Source organism: Mobula birostris, chromosome 6 (assembly GCF_030028105.1).
Source record: "Mobula birostris isolate sMobBir1 chromosome 6, sMobBir1.hap1, whole genome shotgun sequence".
NCBI lineage: Eukaryota > Metazoa > Chordata > Chondrichthyes > Myliobatiformes > Myliobatidae > Mobula > Mobula birostris.
This window is the reverse complement of record NC_092375.1, coordinates 114,109,400-114,125,603: the sequence shown is the minus strand read 5'-3', so window position 1 is coordinate 114,125,603 and position 16,204 is coordinate 114,109,400. Positions and strand designations below refer to the sequence as shown.

Here is a 16,204-nt window from a genome sequence, read left to right as displayed (position 1 = left end):
CCTGTACTCACTGGAGTTTAGAAGAATGGGGGGGGGGATCTCATTGAAACATATCGAATACAGAAAAGCCGATACAGAGTGGATGTCAAAAGGATGTTTTGTATAGTGGGGGCCTAGGACTAGAGGGCGCTGCCTCAGAATAGAAGAATGTCCCTTTAGAACAGAGATGAGGAATTTCTTTAGCCAGAGGGTGGTAACTCTGTGGAATTCATTGCCACAGACAGCTGTGAGGCCAAGTCACTGTGTGCATTTGAAGCGAATGTTGATAGGTTCTTGATTATTAAGGGTGTCCAAAGGTTACAGGAAGAAGGCAAGAGAATGCGGTTGAAAGGGAAAATAAATCAGCCATGATCGAATGGTAGAACAGACTAAATGGGCTGAATGGTCTAATTCTGCTCCTGTCCTTTGGTCTTATGGTCTAGCTGGAGTAGCCGGGAAGTGAGCAGTGGGCATGTGGGACCAGCAGTTTGCCACATTCATATGTACCTCGTAACATACAGTGAAATGTGTCCATAAGACCATAGGGCATATGAGCAGAATTAGGCCATTTGGCCCATTGAGTCTGCTCCACCGTTTGATCATGAGTGATTTTTTTTATCCCTCTCAGCCCCATTCTCCTTCTCCCTGTAACCGTTGATGCCACTACTAATCAAGAAACTATCAACCTCTGCTCTAAATACTTGGCCTCTACATCCATCTGTGGCAATGAATTCTACAATTCCAAAGTTCGAAGTACATTTCGCCACCCTCTAGCTAAGGAAATCCCTCCTCATCTCTGCTCAAAAAGAACGTCCCTCTATACTGAGGCTGTGCCCTCTGGTCCTAGATCCTCCCACTATAGAAGCATCTTCTGCTCATACACTTTATCCAGACCTTTCAATATTTGACAGGTTTCAATGAGATCCCCCTCTCCTTTCTTCTAAATTCCAGCGAGTACAGGCCCAAAGATTTCAAGCACTTTTTATGGTGAATTTGTGGAATTGCTGCAGAGCTGGTGGAGTTGTTGAGGAAGCCGCTGGCATATGGAGCTAGCGAAGGGCTTGCTTACCTCTCTCCTGCTTGGCAGACAAGCTGACATCCGACTGCAGGGACTCGGAGGAGGGTGCGGAGTGGGTTTGCGCGGCCAGCTGGTTCTGAGGGACGCCCACCTTCTTCAGCGAGCCTGCCTCCGAGGTCGAGCGTCTCAGCAGGGACAGGAAGGGCCGCTTGCCTTCCTTGGCCTGGCGCTGGACAGGGGGATCAGCTCGTGCGGGGGTCTCCTGCACCCTCTCCTCTGACTGGCTACGGGCGAAGCGCAGGGAGATGCCCGTTAATGTCGACTCAATCTTCCTCCGCATGGTCATCCCTGGTGAGCTCTTGGCCTGCTTCCGGAGCCCCTCGGGATCATGGTGCTCCCCTGCTGACTCCTCCCTCTGCATCCCGCTGCCTCTCCCCGCAGGCTGGGATGGCTTGGTTAGGACACCTGCCCTCGGCTTCTCCTCCTTGTTGTCACCCTTCAGCCGCAATGACAGCTTTCTGATGAAGCCGGGGTCCTTTGAGGCTTCTGGAAGGCATTGCTCAGACCTGGACCTGTACAGGAAGGAGACAAAGAGCATAGTGACAAGGTGTCACAAGTTTCTATAGATGCATGTTGAAGAGTATCCTGACTGGTTGCATCATGGCCTGGTAGGGAAATACCAACATCCAAGAACAGAAAAAACTACAAAACGTAGTGGATACAGCCCAGTTTATCACAGCTAAAGCCCTCCCCACCATTGAGCACATTTACAAGGAGTGCTGTCATAGGAATTTGTTGGCACGTGGCCAAGTGGTTAAGGCCTTCGTCTAGTGATCTGAAGGTTGCTAGTTCAAGCCTTGGCTAAGGGAATGTGTTGTGTCCTTGCGCAAGGCACTTAACCACACATTGTTCTGCGATGACACTGGTGCCAAGCTGTATGGGTCCTAATGCCCTTCCCTTGGCTAACATTGGTGTTGTAGAGAGGGGAGACTTGCAGCATGGGCAACTGCCAGTCTTCCATACAACCTTGCCCAGGCCTGCGCCCTGGAAATCTTCCAAGGCGCAAATCCATGGTCTCATGAGACTAACGGATGCCTATAAATTTCATAGGAAAGCAGCATCCATCATCAAGGAGCCCCACCATCTAGTGTATGCTCTATTCTCACTGCAGCCATCAGGCCGGAACTACAGGAGCCTTAGGTCCTGTACCACCAGGTTCAAGTACAGTGATTACCCCTCATCCATCAGGTCCTGAACCAGCATGGATAACTTCATTCACACAGCACTGAACTGATTCCACAATCTATGGACTCACTTTCAAGGACTCGTTCTCAATATCATTTAATGCTTATTTATTTATTAATTTTTTTGAATTTTTACAGCTCATCTTCTTTTGCACATTCGTTGTTTGCCCAACTTTGTTTGCATAGAGTTTTGCATTGATTGTATTATGTCTCTTTGTAGCTACTGTGAATGCCTGCAAGAAGACGAATCTCAGGGTAGCATATGGGTACTTTAATAATGAATTTACTTTGAACTTTGAACAAAGCAAAGCTGGTCATTCACTTCAGGAAGTGGGTTGGTGCACATGCATTAATGATGTTGAGGTTCAGAGGTCTGAGAGTGAACATCACCAACTCGGTCCAACCAGACAGACTTCACAGCCAGGAAAGCCCACCATCACCTCTACTTCCTCAGGAGACTAAAGAAATTTGGCAACATCCTGTTGACCCTTATGAATTTTTATTGACACCAGAGAGCACATCCTATCTGGATGCATTAAAGTTCAAAGTTGATTATCAAAATACATACATGTCAGCATATACAACCCTGAGATGCTTTTTTTTTGCTGGCATACTCAAAACAATCTATAGAATACCTACTTTAGCAGAATCACTGAAAGACCGCACCAACGCGGGTGGTCAACCAGAGTACAAATGACAATAAACTGTATAAGATGAAAAAAAAATAATAATGAATATTGAGAACATGAGATGAAGAGTGTTTGAAAGTGAGTCCATTAGCTGTGGTAACATTTCAATGATGGGGCAAGTGAATTTGAGAGAAATCCCTTTGGTTCAAGAGTCTGCTGGTTGAGGGGTAGTAACTGTTGCTGAACCTGGTGGTGCCAGTCCTGAGGCTCCTGTACCTCCTTCCTAATGGCAGCAGCAAGAAGAGAACATGTCTTGTGTGGGGGTGGGGGTGGGGGTCCTTGAGGATGGATGCTGCTTTCCTGCAGCAGCGTTTTGTGTAGATGTGGTCAATTGTGGGGAAGTCTTTACCCGTGACGGACTGGGCTGTATCCACTACATTTTGTAGGATTTTCTGTTCAAGGGCTTTGGTGTTTTCATACAGGCTGTGATGCAGCCGGTCAATATATTCTCCTAGATAGTAGTTTGTCAAAGTTTTAGCTGTCATGCTGAATCTTCACAATCTCCTAAGGAAGTGGAGGTAGTGCTGTGCTTTCCTTGTAATTGACCTCCAGTGCAACTGCTCTGTCTGTGACCCTAGTAAACTGCAGAGAGCCCGTCTCAGAAACCAGCCTCCCCTGCATAGACTCTGTCCATACTTCATGCTACCTCCGTAAAGCAGCTAGCCTAATCAAAGACCCCACCCACCCCAAGTGTTCTCTCTTCTCTCCCACTGAGCAGAAGATGCTAAAACCTGAAAGCACGTCCCACCAGACTCAGGGACAGCTTCTATCCCACAGTTATAAGACTCTTGAATGGTCCCTAGTATAATCAGATGGATTATTGACTTCACAATCCTCCTCATTATGACCTTGTACCTTATTGTTCACTCGCACTGCACTTTCTCTGTAGCTGTTACACTTTATTCTGCATTGCTATTGTTTTGCCTTGTTCCACCTCGATCTACCTCAGATGACTTGACCTGTCCTCGGGCTGGGGGCGTGTCTGTGAGTGTGAATGGGTGGGTGGGAAAAGAGGCTTGTTTTGCCGTTGCCTTGGTTTGTTCTGCTGAGTATTGTTGGCACGCTATGTTGGCACGCTATGTTGGCACCAGATTGTGTGGCCCCTCTTCATGTACACATGATAAATCCAAACCTGAAACCTGAAATTCTGTACAAACAAAATGCGAGGCAAGCTTTTCATTGTGTCTTGGCGTACAGGGACAATAATAAGACCATAAGACAAAGGAGTAGAATTAAGCCGCTCAGCCCATCGAGTCTGCCCTGCAACTCCAATATCCGATAAACCCACATGAGTACCAATAAAGAAGTAATCTGTATAAACAGTATGCAAGACAAGCTTTTCATTGTATCTTGGGAGATTTGACAATAATAAACCAATACCAATAATGTATTGATCTGTATGAATTGCACACAAGTCAAGTTTTTCACTGTAGATTGCTAAATTCTGTCAATACCTGCTCTCCCGTTGGTCTGCCAGGGGCTCCTGGGCCTTAACCAGCTGCAAGGGCTCGCCCCCGGCCCCAGGCCTGTACATTGCGTCCCTGGCTTCGGTTAGTCGTTCCACCTTCTCCTCCGATTTGGGCCTCATCAGGTGCTTCAGGCTCCGGCTGAGGGACGATTCCTTGCTCCTCTTGAATCGCGCCTCAAACACTTCCTCAGACTCGATGTTTTCAATGTTCAGGCACTGGGCCACGCTGGATGCCTTGGCCTTGACCGGGCGACCCTCCCTGGTTGCCTCCTCAGGGCCTCCTGAGATCTCCTCCCGGGATCTGGACGCCATATCCAGGCTGCTCTCCAGATCTGTTGAGCGGAAGCCCGGAGGTGGAGTGATGGGTTCCAGCATGAGGGGAGAGGAGGGGGGCTCATCTGTGATGGGGGGTATGAGCTGTGGCCGAGCCTGGTATAAAGGCTTGGGTATGGCCTGAGGTAATAGTTCTGGTCTGGCCTGGGATAAGGCTGCCTCAAGTTTGGCCTGGGATAAAGGTTCAGGCCTCACCTGAGGTAATGGTTCAGATTTGGCCTGAGATAAAGTTACTGTGGGTTGAGCCTGGTTTAAGAGAGGCTCAGGTTGTGCCTGGGGTAAAGACTCGGGCTGGGCCTGATGAGATGGTTCAAGTCTAGCTTGGGATAAAGTTACTGTGAGCTGGGTCTGAGCTAAAGGAGGCTCAGAATAGGCCTGGGGCAATGGTTCAGGGTGGCCCTGAATTAATGGTTCGGGACTGGCCTGAAGTAAGGGAGGCTCAGGGGACAGGTTGCTGTGGGTGACCACTGCAGTCTTTCCGATCATTACCCTGGTGCAGGGTCCATCGGCCTCAGGTGTCCCAGGTGCTGCCTGGGCCTGAGGCCCCCGAGGCCTGGGTGCTCTGGGTGGGGCAATGGGCCCGGCAGATGACTCACTCAGGGCTGAGAGTGATGGCGACTCCCTGAGCGGGAACCGGGGCTCTGGGCTGGGGGTCCGTGTTGCACTGGATCTCAGGGGGATCTCCAATGGAGCTCCTATCCGCCGGTGCAGGGCGGGGGGCTCGGCCTGTGAGAAGGAGGCTGTCTTGCGCAGTGATCGGCGCTCAGGCTCCTCCGGCCCTGGGGCTGTCTCACTGGAGGCAGCCCGCGCCAGCCGTGGAGGCTGTGGTCTGGGAGGCCTTGGGGCTTGGCGCTCAATGGTGGTACTCTGTAGTGGCGACGGCCCTGGAGGTCCGGACTCGCCATCAGGTAGGCCCAGGCGCTCCAGTAGTGGCCCGCGTAGGCCACTCATCCTGCCATCCACTGAGCCCGCCCTCAACAGCCGCTGCCGCAGCAGCTCTAGCTTCAGACTGTAGTCCTCTGTGCCTGGTGCTCCCCGCCGCCTACCACCCACCTCCTCAGGCCTACGGGCTCCAGGGCTTGGGCTCCTTCGTGGCAGCTCCATAGACATTGACTTCTTCAGGGCCCCGGCCACTGGAGATGGAGGCTGCCTGCCCGGTCCGGCCTCTGAGCTGCCCAACCCAGACCCCAGCAGGGCCAAGGCTGAGTCGGCTGAGCTGCCACGTCGGAACTCGCCCCTTCGACGCTGGGAGGGCCGCTCCGGGGCCTCAGCACTGAGGCCCAGGCCCGGCCTCGCCCGTGGCTCCTGCTCCGAGGGGGAGATGAGGACTGCAGGCGTGGCCTCAGGTCCGGTCTGGCCAACCGTGTCTTGGCTTGCCTCCCCCTCACTGATTCGGGCCTGCGAGATTTGCTCCTCCCCTGTGGCAATGGCTGGGCTCCCCTCCTCCTGTTCTGGACTGCGGAGACAGCGCAGGGGTGTCCGGGATATCGTAGGCTCCACTGGAATTGGCACAGGGACAGGCAAGAGTGGTGGCAGCTCATCCACTTCATCTGAATCTGAGGAAGAAGAGAGGCGTGGCTCCCGCAGCTGGCGGGGCAGGCCGAGGCTGCCGGGGCCCGACAGGTCAGCCAGCAGCTCAGGGATGGACCGAACTACCATTGAGGACTTGTAGCTGATGAGGGAGCGCTGGGGAAAGGAACACAGGGATGGGTGTTAGAGCTCAGCCCAAAAGACCCTATCCCACTGGATCCTGTCCATTCAGAACCTGACTCACCAGATTTTGTCCCATCAGAACCTGCTTTGCCACACCCTGTCCCACCAGACTCTTTCTTATCAGACTCCGTCCCACCACACCATTCCACAAGCTCACGGCCCATTGGATCCCAACCCATCAGGACCTGTCCCACCAGACCCTGTTCCGCCACACTTATCCCACCAGACACTCTCCTACCAGACAGAGTCTTATCAGACCCTGTCCCACCAGATACAGTCCCACTAATTACTACCCTTCCACACACTGTCCCCCCAGATCTTGTCCTACCAGACACAGTCTCATCAGACCCTGTCCGATCAGGACCTGTCCCACCAGATACAGTCCCATCAGACCCTGTCCCACCAGACTCTGTCCCACCAATTACTATCCTTCCACACCCTGCCCCACCAGACCCTATGACACCATATCCTGGCCCTGACCACTAGTCACCAGGCTGCACTTTGGCTTTGGTGTTTGAGATGCCCTATTCTCTCCCTAGGTGCAGAATACAGAAAGAACACAGGCTCTTTGGCCCATGATGTCGTGCCAACCTTACAACCTACTCTAAGATTAATCTAACCCTTCCCTCCTACATAGCCCTCCATTTTGCTATCATCAGGGTGTCATATGAGAACATAAAATATAGGCGCAGAATCAGGCCATTTGGCCCTTCGAGTCTGCCTGGCCATTCCATTATCACCGATCTATTATCGCTCACAATCCCATTCTCCTGCCTTCTCCCCAATCACCTTGGCTGCCCTTAACTTTAACGTATTTAAGAGTTTCTCAAATGTCCTTAATGTATCTGCCTCTACCAGCACCCTGGCAGCACGTTTCATACATCCACCACTCTCTGTGTAAGAAAAACTTACCACTGACATCCCCCTATACCAACCCCCAATCACCTTTAAAATTACATCCCCTTGTGTTAGCCATTTCTACTCTGGGAAAAAGTCTCTGGCAGTCCACTCTCTCTATATCCCTTAATATTTCGTACACCTCTATCAAGTCGCCTCTCATCCTCCTTCACTCCACAGAGAAAAGCCCCAGTTCACTCAGCCTATCCTCATAAGACATGAGGTGACATGGTACCATAGTGGTTAACATAACACTATTATCGTGCCCCCAACTGGGGATCAATTCCCGCTGCTGTCTGTGAGGAGTTTGTCTATTCTCCCCGAGACCGTGTAAGTTTCCTTCCACATTCCAAAGATGTACAGGTTAATTCGTCACACGAGTGTAATTGGGCAGTGTGGGCTCATTGGGCCAGAAGGGCCTGTCAATGTACTATATCTGTAAATAGATATTTTTTAATTGCATTTGACATGCTCTCTACTCCAGGCAGCATCCTGGTTAATCTCCTCTGCATCCGCTCTAAAAGTTCCATATCCTTCCTATAATGAGTTGATCAGAAATGAACACAATACTCCAAGCAACTCACACAAATGCTGGAGGAACTCAGCAGGTCTGACAGTATCTATGGAAAAGAGTAAACAGTCGATGATTCACGCTGAGACCCTTCATCAGAATTTCTTGTGTTTGTGACAATACTCCAAGTGTGGTCTAACCGAAGTTTTATAGAGCTGTAATATTACCTTGCGACCCTTGAACTCAACCCCGTCCCGTATTAATGAAGGCCAACACACGATAAGCTTTCTTAATTCTTTGAATTTGTCTCAATTTTCAGTCAAAGCTGGTTGATGCCCTCTTTTTGTCCTCTGAATACCTTCTTGAGGTACATGAAGGAGCAGCGATCTTAACCGCCAAGGTACTGAGACAGGGTCTACTAGGCTTCCACACACAGCTCACCTGCCACTTCCTTCGGGACACCAGCGCCTTCAGATTGTCTGTGCTGATCACATTCCCACTCACCATGCAGGTACTCTGGAAAACAGAAGAAGATGGACCTGAGTCATAGGGAAAGGTGGAATATTTCCTGGAGCATGGGAGAATGATGGGAGATTTGGTAGAGGTATACAAAATTATGAGGGGTGTAGATAGGGCAAATGCAAGCAAGTTTTTTTCCACTGAGGTTGTGTGAGATGAGAACTAGAAGTCATGGGTCAAGGGTAAAGGTGAAATAATAAGAGGGTGGTGCGAGTGTGGAACAAACTGCCAGTGGAAGTGGTGCATGTGGGTTCCATTGCAACTTTTAAGAGAAGCTTGGATGGATGTTAGGGGTATATGTTATGTTTTCTAACTTCAAAATATTAAACCAATTAAAGGAACAACATGGGAGTCCGAAATGCAGGCAAAGCTTTGAGTTTACTTTCAAGTGAGGCACGCACATATCATGTGGTAGTGTGATGATGTATGCAATTAACGCATATTTACATATAGCCTGTAATTAATTATTTAAACAAACAGGAATGCTTAATCAAACTATATATATCGGTTAAGTGTTCTTTGTGTGTGTGTGTGTGTGTGTGTGTGTGTGTGTGTGTGTATATGTGTATATATGTGTGTGTATGCATGTGTGTGTGTATATATATACACACACACCAGATTACTCAGATGGAATTGAAATATTAAATACACAACAGTATGAACGGCTATGGTCCGGGTGCAGGTGGATGGGACTAGGTAGAGTAACAGTTCAGCAGGAGGGTCCTGCCTCTGTGCTGTAGTGCTGGCTGTCCACTCTATCTGTGCCTCTCATAATCTTATAAACCTCTATCAGATCTCTCCTCAGCCTCTGCCGCTCCAGAGAAAACAACCCAAGTTTGTCCAGCCTCTCGTTGTAGCACGTGCCATCTAATCCAGGTAGCATGCTGATAAACTTCCTCTGCACCCTGTGAGAAGCCTCCTCTTCCTTCCTGTGATGGTGTGACCAGAACTGACCATTAATGTTTTACTCCTTCACGGTCTTGTATAATTTATATTGTATGTGTTGTCCGTATCAATGAGTCTGTGATATTGCTGTTGAACTTTTTCATTGTACCAATACCTCACTGTATTTGTACACATGACAAAAACTCAACATGAATATTATTGCCAGTTGTTTTTTTGCAGGACTGATGAAGGGTCTCGGCCAGAAACGTCGACTGTACTCTTTTCCATAGATGCTGCCCGGCCTGCTGAGTTCCTCCAGCATTTTGTGTGTGTTCCTTGGATTTCCTGCATCTGCAGATTTTCTCTTGTTTGTGATACTACTGCATATATCTTTGTGTCCTTAAGAGGTAGGAAGAGGACATTTGGCCCATCAAGTCTATTCCAGCCTGCATTTCCAACAATGTTTCCCTGTACCACAAACAAGAGAAAATCTGCAGCTGCTGAAAATCCAAGCAACACACACAAAATGCTGGAGGAACTCAGCAGGCCAGGCAGCATCCATGGAAAAGAGTACAGTTGATGTTTCGGGCCAAGACCCGTCATCAGGACTGGAAAAAAAGATGAGAAGACAGAGTAAGAAGGTGGAGGGAGTGAAGAAAGAAATACAAGGTAGTAGGTGATAGGTGAAACCAGGAGAGGGGGAGGGATGAAGTAAAGAGCTGGGAAGTCGACTGGTGAAAGAGATAAAGGGCTGGAGAAGGGAGAATCTGATAGGAGAGGGCAGAACCATGGAAGAAAGGGAAGGGGAAGGAGCACCAGAGGGAGGTGATGGGCAGGTAAGGAGATGAGGTGAGAGAGGGAAATGTGAATCAGAATGGTGAAGAGGGGGATTAATTACCATAAGTCTGAAAAATCAATGCTCATGCTATCAGGTTGGAGACTACCCAGATGGAATATAAGGTGTTGTTCCTCCAACCTGAGTGTGCTTCCCTGTGTTTTGCCACATTCCCATCAAGTCCCCACCCCCAGAGTCTACCCCTCACCCATACAATGGGAGAGTTTTACAGTTGTCAGTCGGCGTGTGGGAGGGGGGAGCTCAGTATCACTGCTGCAGAGACAGGGCTCTGAGAAAAGGTAAGGTACCTTCGGCAAGGATACTCACCGAAAACCATGCGTGCTGGAGGCAGTCCTCTACAGACGGCCGGCTGCAAATAAGCACAGGACAGAGTGAGAGTGTACCCAGACACAGGGTGAGAGAGACAAGACCCAGGGACCTCATCCCCATTTTTCTGATCCAAGCTGCAGAGAGTAGTGGGTTCTGCCCAATACATCATGGGCACATCCTTGCAATCATTGGTGGTATCAACAGGAGGTGTCGCCATCTTCGAAGCTCCCCACCATCCAGGCAACGCCTTCTCTCAGCTATCATCAGGCAGGAGGTACAGAAGCCTGAAGTCTCACACCACCAGGTTCAAGAATAGTTACCTCCCTTCAACCATTTGCTTCCTGAACCAACCAGGCACAACCCTAATCACTACAGCTTAGCAACACTGTTACCAGTACTGAGGGAGAATCACACAGTGGGAGGGGCAGTTCTGAGAGAGCATCACACTGTGGGAGGGGTGATACTGAGGGAGGGTAACACTGTGGGAGGGTCACTCTGTGGGAGGGGCGGTTCTGAGGGAGGGTCATACTGTGGGGGGGGGGTAATAATGGGGGCAGTGTCACAATAATCCAAGTGTGGTCTAACTGAAGTTCTATAGAGTTGCAACATTACCTTGTGGCTCTTGAACTCAATCCCCCATCTCAAGAAGGCCAACCTTATACCTTCTTTACTGCCCTATGAACTTGCAAGGCAACTTTGAGGGATCTATGGATTTGGCCCCAAATACCTCTATTTCTCCACGCTAATAAGATTCCTGCCATTAACCCTGTATTCTGTCTTCAAGTTTGACCTTTCACAGTGGCACTTCACACTTTTCTGGTTTGAACTCCATCTGCCTGTCAATGTCCCAGTGCAACCTGCCACAACCCTCCACACTATCCACAACTCCACTAACTGTTTCATCTACAAACTTACTAACCCATCCATCCACTTCCTCATCCAAGTTATTCAAGTTATTTATAATAATCACAAAGAGCACGGGTACCAGAACCAAAGTTTCTTCTATCGTTTTGACTAGATAGCTTTGGTGTTTAGTAACAATGAGCTACTGACTTCTATTCTGTGTTTATTGCTACAATTTTTAACAGTGTTGCAAGTTAAAACATTGACAATGTAAATATATTGAAGCTCTAAAATGTTTCAAAGTAAAGGTTGTAGTATGTTTATTATTTGGAAAAATTATGGATTATTTCACAATTAGCATAATTTCAAAATTATATTAACATTATATAAAAGAAAATTCCAGCTGCACAGCAAAGGCTATGTGTGCAGTAGCACTGCAGTTACTATGCAACCATGCAGCTTAGAGGAAACAGTGCATAGTACAGATCCCTACAGAACACTACTAGTCACCAATTTCCATGCAGAAAATGCTCCATCTACTACCACCCTCTTCCTTCTGTGGACAAACCAATTCTGAATTAATGCAGCTGAGGGTCCCTGGATCCCATGCCTCCTGACATTCTGCAATGGGGAACCCCATACTAAAATCCATATTCAGCACATCCACTGCTCTACCTTTAGCAATGCGATTTGTCACATCCTTAAAGAATTCAATCAGGCTCGCGAGGTATGACCTGCCCCTCACACCATGTTGACTATCCCTGTTTACAGTATGCTTCTCCAACTACTCAAAAATCCTGGCTCTAAGGACCCTCTCCAATAATTTTCTTACCATTGATATAAAATTCCCAGTGCTATTCCTTCTTCCTTTCCTGAACAAATGGAATAACACTTCCCATTAACACTGTGAACATGCAACACACATAAAAATTGCTGGTGAATGCAGCAGGCCAGGCAGCATCTATAGGAAGAGGTACAGTCAACGTTTGGGCCGAGACCCTTCATCAGGACTAACTGAAAGAAGAGCTAGTAAGAGATTTGAAAGTGGGAGGGGGAGGGGGAGATCCAAAATGATAGGAGAAGACAGGAGGGGGAGGGATGGAGCCAAGAGCTGGACAGGTGATTGGCAAAAGGGATATGAGAGGATCATGGGATGGGAGGCTTAGGGAGAAAGAAAGGGGGAGGGGGGAATCCCAGGGGATGGGCAAGGGGTATAGTGAGAGGGACAGAGGGAGAAAAAGGAGAGAGAGAAAAAAATATAATAATAAAAAATAAATAACGGATGGGGTACGAGGGGGAGGTGGGGCATTAGCGGAAGTTTGAGAAGTCAATGTTCATGCCATCAGATTGGAGGCAACCCAGACGGAATATAAGGTGTTGTTCCTCCAACCTGAGTGTGGCTTCATCTTTACAGTAGAGGAGGTCGTGGATAGACATCTCAGAATGGGAATGGGATGTGGAATTAAAATGTGTGACCACTGGGAGATCCTGCTTTCTCTGGCGGACAAAGCGTAGCTGTTCAGCGAAATGGTCTCCCAGCCTGTGTTGGGTCTTGCCAATATGTAGAAGGCCGCATCAGGAGCACCGGACACAGTATATCACTCCAGCCGACTCACAGGTGAAGTATTGCCTCACTTGGAAGGACTGTCTGGGGCCCTGAATGGTGCTGAGGGAGGAAGTGTAAGGGCATGTGTAGCACTTGTTCCGCTTACATGGATAACTGCCGGGAGGGAGATTGGTGGGAAGGGATGGGGGGGACGAATGGACAAGGGAGTCGCGTAGGGAGCCATTCCTGCGGAAAGCATGGGGGAGGGAAAGATGTGCTTAGTGGTGGGGTCCCGTTGGAGGTGGCAGAAGTTACGGAGAATAATATGTTGGACCCGGAGGCTGGTGGGATGGTAGGTGAGGACAAGGGGAACCCTATTCCTAGTGGGGTGGCGGGAGGATGGGGTGAGAGCAGATGTGCGTGAAATGGGAGAGATGCATTTGAGAGCAGAGTTGATGGTGGAGGAAGGGAAGCCCCTTTCTTTAAAAAAATGAGGACATCTCCCTCGTCCTGGAATGAAAAGCCTCATCCTGAGAACAGATGCGGCAGAGATGGAGGAATTGCGAGAAGTGGGTGGCATTTTTGCAAGAGGCAGGGTGAGAAGAGGAATAGTCCAGGTAGCTGTGAGAGTCTGTAGGCTTATAGTAGACATATAGTGATGCCAACACTGTGAACATGTTATGTTGTTGCCAGAATGTGTGATGGCACTTACAGCTGCCCCCAGCACATCCTTATATCGTGTTGGCCGTCACGATGCTTTTCACTGGATGTTTTGTTGTACATGTAATAAATAAATTAAACTGAATCTGAAATGACTCTATGGACAAGCCAATTCTGAATCCATGTTGTAAGTTTCCCTGGATGCCATGTCTTCTGAATTTCTGGAAGAGCCTGCCATGGGGAGCTTTATCAAATGCCTTACTAAAATCCATATACACCACACCCATTGTTCTACCTTCGTGTCACGCCACATTTTAAAAAAGGATGTGGCAAAAGACGGGCAACTATAGGCCAGTTAGCTTAATGTCCGTAGTCGGGAAAATGCTTGAAGCTGTCATTAAGGAAGAAATAGCAAAGCATTTAGAAAGGAGTGGCTCCATTAGACAGACACAGCATGGATTCAGTAAGGGCAGGTCCTATTTGGAAAACTTACTAGAGTTCTTTGAGGACATAATGAGCGCAGTGGATAGAGGGGAACAGGTGGATGTCGTATACTTGGATTTCCAGAAGGCGTCCAATAAGGTGCCGCACAAGAGACTTATAAGTAAGATACTGATGCATGGAGTCGAAGGAAGTGTATTGGCATGGGTAGTGGATTGGTTAACCAATAGAAGGCAGAGAGTTGGTACAAATGGGTGTTTCTCCAGTTGGCAGTCTGTGGTGAGTGGGGTGCCGCAGGGGTCAGTGCTGGGCCCACAGCTGTTTACCATTTGCATTGATGATTTGGAAGAGGGGACTGAGTGTAGCTTAGCAAACTTTGCTGATGACACTAAACTGAGTGGAAAAGCAAATTGTACAGAACATGTGGAGAGTCTGCAGAGGGATATAGATAGGTTAAGTGAGTGGGCCAAGGTCTGATCGATGGAATACAACATTGATAAATGCGAGATCATCCACTTAGGAAGGAATAATAGAAGGGCAGATTATTATTTAAATGGTGAAAGATTGCAGTATGCTGTTGTGCAGAGGGACTTAGGAGTGCTTGTTCATGAATCGCAAAAAGTTGGCTTGTAGGTACAACAGGTTATTAAGAAGGCAAACGGAACGTTGGCCTTCATTGCTAGAGGGATTGAATTCAAGAGCTGGGAGGTCATGCTGCAGCTATACGGGGTACTTCACCTGGCAGTACTGTGGGCAGTTCTGGTCTCTATACTTGAGGAAGGATATACTGGCTTTGGAGGCAGTGCAGAGGAGGTTCACCAGGTTGATTCCAGGATGAAGGGGTTAACCTATGAGGAGAGATTGAGTCGCCTGGGACTATACTCCTTGGAGTTCAGAAGAATGAGAAGGGATCTTATAGAAATGTACAAAATTTTGAAAGGGATAGATAAGATAGAAGTAGGAAAGTTGTTTCCAATGGTGGATGAGACTGGAACTAAGGGACATTACCTCAGGGTTCGGGGGAGAAGATTTAGGACGGAGATGAGGAGAAACTGTTTTTCGAGAGTGGTGAATCTGTGGAATTCTCTGCCCAGGGAAGCAGTTGAGGTTTCCTCACTAAATATATTTAAGAAACAGTTAGACAGGTTTTTACATAGAAAGGGAATTAAGGGTTATGGGGAAAAGGCAGGTAGATGGAGTTGAGTTTACGGACAGATCAGCCATGGTCTTATTGAATGGTGGGACAGGCTCGATGGGCCGGATGGCCTACTCCTGCTCTTATTTCTTATGTTCTTATGTTCAATGTGCTCTGTCACATCTGCACTGGAAAAAGATGTCTGGCTATCCACTCGTCTATGTCCCTTATCTTGTACACTTCTATCAAGTCAACTCTCCTCCTTCTTCACTCTAAAGAGGAAAGCCCAAGCTCACTCAACCTGTCCTCATAAGACATGCTCTCTCATCCAGTCAGCATCCTACAACTCTCCTCTGCACCCTCTCTAAAGCTAACCCACCCTTCCTTCTGAGGCGACCAGAAATGAACACAATATAATGGGAATTCTGCAGATGCTGGAAATTCAAGCAACACACATCAAAGTTGCTGGTGAACGCAGCAGGCCAAGCAGCATCTGTAGGAAGAGGTGCAGTCGACGCTTCAGGCCGAGACCCTTCATCAGGACAATGAACACAATATTCTAAGTTTGGTCTAACTGAGGTTTTATAGAGTTGCAACATTACCTCTTGGCTCTTGAATTCCATCCCATGACTAATGAAAGCCAACACACCATACATCTTCTTAACCACCCTATCAACTTGCGCAGCAATGTTGAGGGATCTATGGACCTGGACCCCAAAATCCCTCCAAACTGCTAAGAATCCTGCCATTAACTCTGTACCCTGCCTTCAAGTTCGACCTTCCAAAATAAATCGCTTCATACTTCTCTAGATTGAAATCCACCTGCCACTTCTCAGCTCAATTCTACATTTTCAATGTGCTGTTGTAATGTATGACAATCTATAACTTTAATGTTATCTGCAAACTTACTAACCCAACCCTTTCACTTCCTCATCCAAGTTATTTATAAAAATCACAAAGAGCAGGGGTCCCAGAATAGATCCCTGTGGAACATGACTAGTCCTCGGCCTCCAGGCAAAATATAGTCCATCTACTAACATTCTCTACGTTCTCTGGGCAAGGCAGTTCTGTATCTACACAGCCGTTTCCTTGGATCCCACGCTACCTGACATTCTGGATAAGTCTACCATGGGGAACTTTATCAAATGCTTTACCTTT

At 48.2% G+C, this 16,204-nt stretch overlaps 1 protein-coding gene across 10 annotated transcripts in view; it reads right to left on the bottom strand.

Annotated features, from left to right (window-relative positions):
• Nucleotides 1-16,204, bottom strand: part of spega (striated muscle enriched protein kinase a) — a 392,740-nt gene that overhangs the window by 57,835 nt on the left and 318,701 nt on the right. For all 10 annotated transcript variants that reach the window (XM_072261057.1, XM_072261052.1, XM_072261055.1 and 7 more), the window contains 4 exons: nt 10,419-10,461; nt 8,294-8,368; nt 4,385-6,417; nt 1,049-1,569 (listed from right to left, as the gene is read on the bottom strand). In XM_072261057.1, coding sequence (XP_072117158.1) covers nt 1,049-1,569; nt 4,385-6,417; nt 8,294-8,368; nt 10,419-10,461 — 2,672 coding nt within the window. The remainder of the gene's footprint in view (nt 1-1,048; nt 1,570-4,384; nt 6,418-8,293; nt 8,369-10,418; nt 10,462-16,204) is intronic.